Consider the following 6,105-nt stretch of genomic DNA (forward strand, 5'->3'; position numbering starts at 1 on the left):
ATTTGTTGGGGTTATACATAATGTTAATTAATGTGGTTTTTATTTATAGGTCAATGAATTCGAAAATATAGTCTGATGTCGAGAACTGAATATACGATGTAACTGTTTTAAAAGGAGCGGGTTCATTAATGAAATGAAGCGAACCGATAATGTGTCACGATGTGAAAGTTGGCATTGAAAATACGTTTAGATTTATAGCCATCTCTCTCTCTCTCTCAAATTCTGAAAAACTATTTAATTATCTATTCATGAAAGATACTTAAGAATATTTTCTTATTAACTAAGTAATTAAACTAATTACTATTTAATAGATGTCAATAAATTACTGCCTAGTTTATTATATCCATAACGCCAAAATTATGATGTGTTGAAATAATGTAATTCAATTTAGTTTAATTAATTTGATTTGACTTACAATCTAACTTAAGTTTGTTGATTAATTTAATTTAATTTTAAGGTTCTTCACAATTTTCGGAACGGTTTGTGAATGGCAAAAACAAGTTATCGTATTCTATTTTATTTAAGTGCAAGTGGATAAATTTTAAGAAAATATTAGATCTGACACGATATTTATTTACAGTGCCACAGACTAAAGATTATTGAAACTGCCAGCCATAATGTGAAATCTTAGCACAAGCTTATAATATAGTGCCGCTGGCATTGGTTTCAAATTTTATTTTAAGCTATTTTTTTTAAAAATTAGGTTACATGGTCCAAATTATTTCAAGTATATACAATGAGAAAGATTTCGAAAAAAAAAGTAATGCTGTGTTAGAATCATACGATGTTTTATAGGAATGTAACATTGTTAAGGACACTGAACACACCACCTAAATTAAAGAAAATAATCGTTAAAAATAGCTGCTTATGAAAAAAAAATTAACAGATAGATTGATTGTTTAAAGAATAACAATTTTTTTTTAAAAACCAATCTAACGAATATTTCAAAGCAAAAGATTATTGATATACACATGTGTGTAAATGACAGTAGCAAACACTGCAATTGTAAACAACAATAAATTAATTTAAGGAGTGAGGAATCATTCTTTGAGTATTACGATGTGATAAATTACGGTCGGAGTTAACAAATTCAATATATAGCCCAAAAGGCTTTATAAAATATTCGATTCCCCCATACTAGTAATAATCAAAGTTTTATTCCTTATTACTTATATTTGTTTAGGGAAGTATATATTTTCAGCAATTGTAAGATCTGATATATAGAGACATTACTGAAATGAATTGTACCATACATTACCAAATCGATTTTTATTGTTATCACAGACAAGGACATTGCAAAATGTAAACATATAACAAAGAAACAACCTTTATAGAATTTATTTGTCGTAAGTCACATTTCGGCGATTGGCTATTGAATGCAACCAACCAGTAGATTCAGATTCTGCTTTCTAAATTCATTTCAACAAATATCAATGGGATTGCGAATCAGTTACAAATTATTGTTATCGCGATAATAAAACTTTTTCTTCAAAATGTTGTGATTTTTTTCTTATTTCGGTTAAATGTGATGATTTTAGATATATTCTTATTTGCCCAAATCTTTATCTCAGAAATTCAGAAGATAAACAACAAAGTATAGACAACAACCTCATTCTCTAGCATTGCGAGAAATAACAATCAATCCACACGTAGCCTGTGTCATGTTTTAACGCCAATTTGCACACGGTGACATAATTTCATGTGTACAGATCGTAATCTTCATCTCCCACGAAACCACAGATTTGTTAAAGCTACAGGTCATGACAGCTCTACACTTACCTTTCTTGTACTTGTAAACAGTAAAAATAATACTTTTTAATGAGAGGTACAAAGACAACAACGCTTGTAAACATAATTTTCTAAAAGTGAAATGCAATTCTAAAAACGTCAAATGATCATGTACGTAAACCCCAGCAAATAAAAAACAGGATCTGGTAAGCGAATTTGACCTATTTAATTAAATGATTAATTATTTACAAATCAGAAAGAGGAGCGCACCTTTCTGGAAAATATATATAAGAAGAAGGTGATACCTAAACTTTTCATAGAGCAGTAACTTCGTTTACTGAAAAACTTCAGACAAAAGTAAGTTATATAGAATCACAACACAACTGTTTGTTATTCAAAACTATTTCATTTTATGACTATGTAATATTTTTTTTTTATAAATCAATATGCTATCAAAATAGAAATATAAATCTACGTAAAAAGTTAATGTTTGGGAAAAAAAAGTTGGATCGTATTCTTTTATTACCCTTGTGTAAATCAACTTTGACGATGATTAAAGTAAAATGTACGTGTTTTTTTCTTCAAAGCAATACCACGATGAAAGCTTTCAGGCTTGCGATTTTTGTGTTCATGATTCTGAAAATAGAAGCAGCATGGAAAAATAGCTGGGACAAGCCGCTCAACTTCCAATGCTCTTCAGACAAGTTGTCTATTTATCACATTGTATCGGAACATAGTAACTCCAAGGAAGACCGGCGATTTGACTTCAACTGCAGACAAGTTCCATCTGTCTCGGGATCTATCTCCTGTACATGGTCTGGTACGGACTTTTGTTGTCAATTTAATTGGCTCCAATTTCTTCACTGCTACTTCAAATTAATACGACGTTCTCAACAATTTTAAACAAAAATTGTAAATTCTTTAAAAATCTTTATGTATGAGAGAGAGAGAGAGAGAGAGAGAGAGAGAGAGAGAGAAATAACTAGCGAATACATATTTACAATGTAGCTAATGAATTTGTTTACATAAGAATACAACTGAACGTTATCAAAAATAATAGTGCTTAGGAAAGATCAGTTACACATTAATCAAAATTATTTTAAAAGGTGTGGCACCTTTGGTGTTGGTTATTATTTGGCTAACAAAAACAAACAATAGCGTGATAAGCTTGTCAAATTACTTTATAGGTTATGTCAATGAGTACGATGCCAATGTGCTTCACGCTTGTTCAAATGGAGGCTATCTAAATGGTGTTCACAGTGTCCATAACAATAAAAAAGAAGATAGAAGGTACAAGTTCAGATGTTGCACTCCTCGATCAGGTGATTACCTTTCCATTTTATCTAAAAATGAAATATGAGAGGTAAAAAATGGCAGTATATTTTCATTTTTTATTCATTTTGATATTATATTCTGAGCAGAGTCTGAAAACTAATATGTGTTTATTTTAAGGATATTACCACAAAAACTGTAGATGGACTGGCTGGGTCAATAATTGGGATGAAACCTTCAGTTATTTTGCTCCCACTGATTACGTCATCAGAGGTGTGAGTAGCATCCACAACAACAAAAAGGAGTAAGTACTTTCAAAGAAAGCATAAATCATGAAATTTAAAGTTAATTCAAAGTGAAGGCATGTAATGAGGCTCCCTATTTATTTTTTATTTTTACAGGGACAGAAGATTCAAGTTCGAAGTTTGTCAAGTTGCAAAACTTTAGAGTAAAATGAACCATGGAATAGCTTGTTTTCTTTTATTTGTTTATTGTCATTGCAATAAATGTCAAAATAACTACTGTATTTGTCAGACATATTTTTAGATAGTTTAAAATAGTTTTGTACTCATGACCCCCCCCCCAAAAAAAAATATGGTTTTCAACAAGTGTTTCAAAACTTTTCCGCTATTGGTTAATTCTGTCAGGTGTATTAGTTCAACCGCTTAACTATTTGATACTGACTGGAATGTCTGTAAAGATGGCCGAATGGCAACATAAGGTTGCCTTTTAGCTGAATCAATAGCAAAACCATTTTTATGAACGATTTTGTATGGCTATTAAAGCAAACAGCTATCATCCGGTCGAATGATTTACATTATTCTTTTACTCTAGTCTGAAATTCAAATGTTGCACTGAATTTAAGCAGATAACATTTTTATGATTTGGGAATGTTCGCAAAAATACAATTATCATACACGCGTAAAAACCCAAAAAAGATAACCAAAAATATTGAAACATTGCTGTTAACAGAACATTTCATATTCGATTAGAATTATCAATTAATTTTTATATTTCGAATTTAGGTACTGTACTATTATTTGTTAGGTAAACAAGATGTTTCATTACTGAATGTTGTGAAAAATAAAGCATAATAATTCATTTTTCGTCTTAACTCTCAGTCGGCTTTGGTCATTTTTATTCTTGAAGTGCTACTTGTAAGCAACATGTTGCAACAACGCAATGACTGCAAATTATTTTGCAGCCTAATTCGACGGTATATTGTCTGATAAGATTAAGTATATATATTTGGGGAATACCAATATTTCAATACTTCTCAGAATATAAAACTAAAACTTCTGGGTTTTTTCTTATGTAGGTCTTCTTACCACAGTTGAGGTAATTTATTTAAAACTAATCTTTTTTCAAATGCATGTACCTTGCAACTCAAAATATACTGTATTCAGGGGTTTGTTTTTTGCTTTTTTGCGTCGTGGTTTTTTCGCCCTTCTACACTTGCAAACCGTTTTGCCCTGTCTTAAATTCGCCCAGACACGCTTTTCTACTCAAGAATTAGCTTGGAACATTGGAAGTCGCCCAGTCTTAAATTAGCCCGCTGACAACGAGTGCGAAAAGGGCAAAATAAAACCGTTGCAAATATTTCCCTGAGTTAATATATTCATTTTCATTATTGACTTTAACATAGCATTTTTAGCTTTTTAAAAATAATTGACATTTATAAAAAATATTCTAATTCTCACAAAAACAATTGTATAAGAAGAAAAATGTAAGTGTTCATGCTGACGATTGTATCTATGATGTCGGGATCAGCCACTCATCAGAGAGGTCCGCCATCTACCAGGTTATCAAAACACCATAACCATTAGGAAAACCGCCGATCTGACTTCAACTGTAGACAAATTTTTTCTGTCTCAGGACCCGTATCCTGCAGTTGGTCTGGTATTATAGCAAACTATGTCATATATATATGGCACGCCAAATTCACAAAAATAAGCTAATCATAGTTTCACAGTCGATAAACTATGTTTAACGGTTGTAAACTATAGTTTACGGACAGAAAACTAAAGTTAACGACGATAATCTGTAGATTACATCTGTAAACCATAGTTAACGCGATAAACTATGTTTCAGAAGTGAAAATCTATAGTTAACACTGAAAACAACCATTTCCGATTGCAAAACATGGTTTATCTGATAAATATAGTTTCACGATTGTTAAACTATGATTAACAACTCCAAACTATAGTTAACGAATTACAGATGTGAATCTATATTTATCAGCAAAATCTATCGTTAACGTTATTTTCAGACAGATAAACTTAGATTATCATTCGTAAACTATAGTTTACAACCGTTAAATATGGTTTTGCAGATGAAAACTATAGTAAACGGATCGTTAATTATATTAAACGAATCGTTAACTATAGTTTACGGTTCGTAAACTATAGTTTACGGTTCGTAAACTATAGTTAACAAAAAACTATCTTTAACTATCGATTAACGTCCGTAAACTATAGTTAACAGTCGATAAACCTAGTTTATCATCTGTGAAACTATATTTAACGCCGTTAATCTATATTTCACATCTGTAAACCATAGTTAACGCGATCATCTATGTTTTAGAAGTGTAAATCTATAATTAACACTGAAAACAATCATTTGCGATTTCAAAACATAGTTTATCTGATAAATATAGTTTCATGATTGTGAAACTATGATTAACAAATCTAAACTATAGTTAACGAATGTAAATTATAGTTTGTGAATCTATATTTATCAGCAAAATTTATTGTTAACTTTTTTAACAGATAGATAAGCTATGATTATCATTCGTAAATTATAGTTTACATGCGTGAAATATAGTTTCACAGATGTAAACTATAGTTAACGAATCGTTAACTATAGTTTCGGATCCGTAAACTATAGTCAACAGATGATAAACCTAGTTTATCGACTGTGAAACTATGTTCAGCACATTTTTGTGAATTTGGCGTGCAATATATTTATTTATGTGCTTTGCGAGTCAAGAAGTTGTAACTTATTCTGTTCGGTACTGGTGCTTTTTATTCAACGTTTAATTACCTCATAATATAATCCAGAATACATCATAACCAGTCATCCATATTTCGTTCAAAGAAAGTAAAC

The 6,105-nt window shown here is 30.6% G+C and overlaps 1 protein-coding gene across 1 annotated transcript; it reads left to right on the top strand.

Annotated features, from left to right (window-relative positions):
* The first annotated feature begins 2,317 nt into the window (after positions 1–2,317).
* Positions 2,318–3,519, top strand: LOC128186257 (hemagglutinin/amebocyte aggregation factor-like). The gene is made up of 4 exons (XM_052856053.1): positions 2,318–2,548; positions 2,916–3,050; positions 3,181–3,304; positions 3,402–3,519. The coding sequence occupies exons 1-4, from the start codon at positions 2,326–2,328 to the stop codon at positions 3,445–3,447; spliced, it is 528 nt and encodes a 175-aa protein (XP_052712013.1). The 5' UTR covers positions 2,318–2,325; the 3' UTR covers positions 3,448–3,519.
* The last annotated feature ends 2,586 nt before the right edge of the window (positions 3,520–6,105 follow it).

This window comes from Crassostrea angulata, chromosome 5 (genome assembly GCF_025612915.1).
Source record: "Crassostrea angulata isolate pt1a10 chromosome 5, ASM2561291v2, whole genome shotgun sequence".
Taxonomy (NCBI): Eukaryota; Metazoa; Mollusca; class Bivalvia; order Ostreida; family Ostreidae; genus Magallana; species Magallana angulata.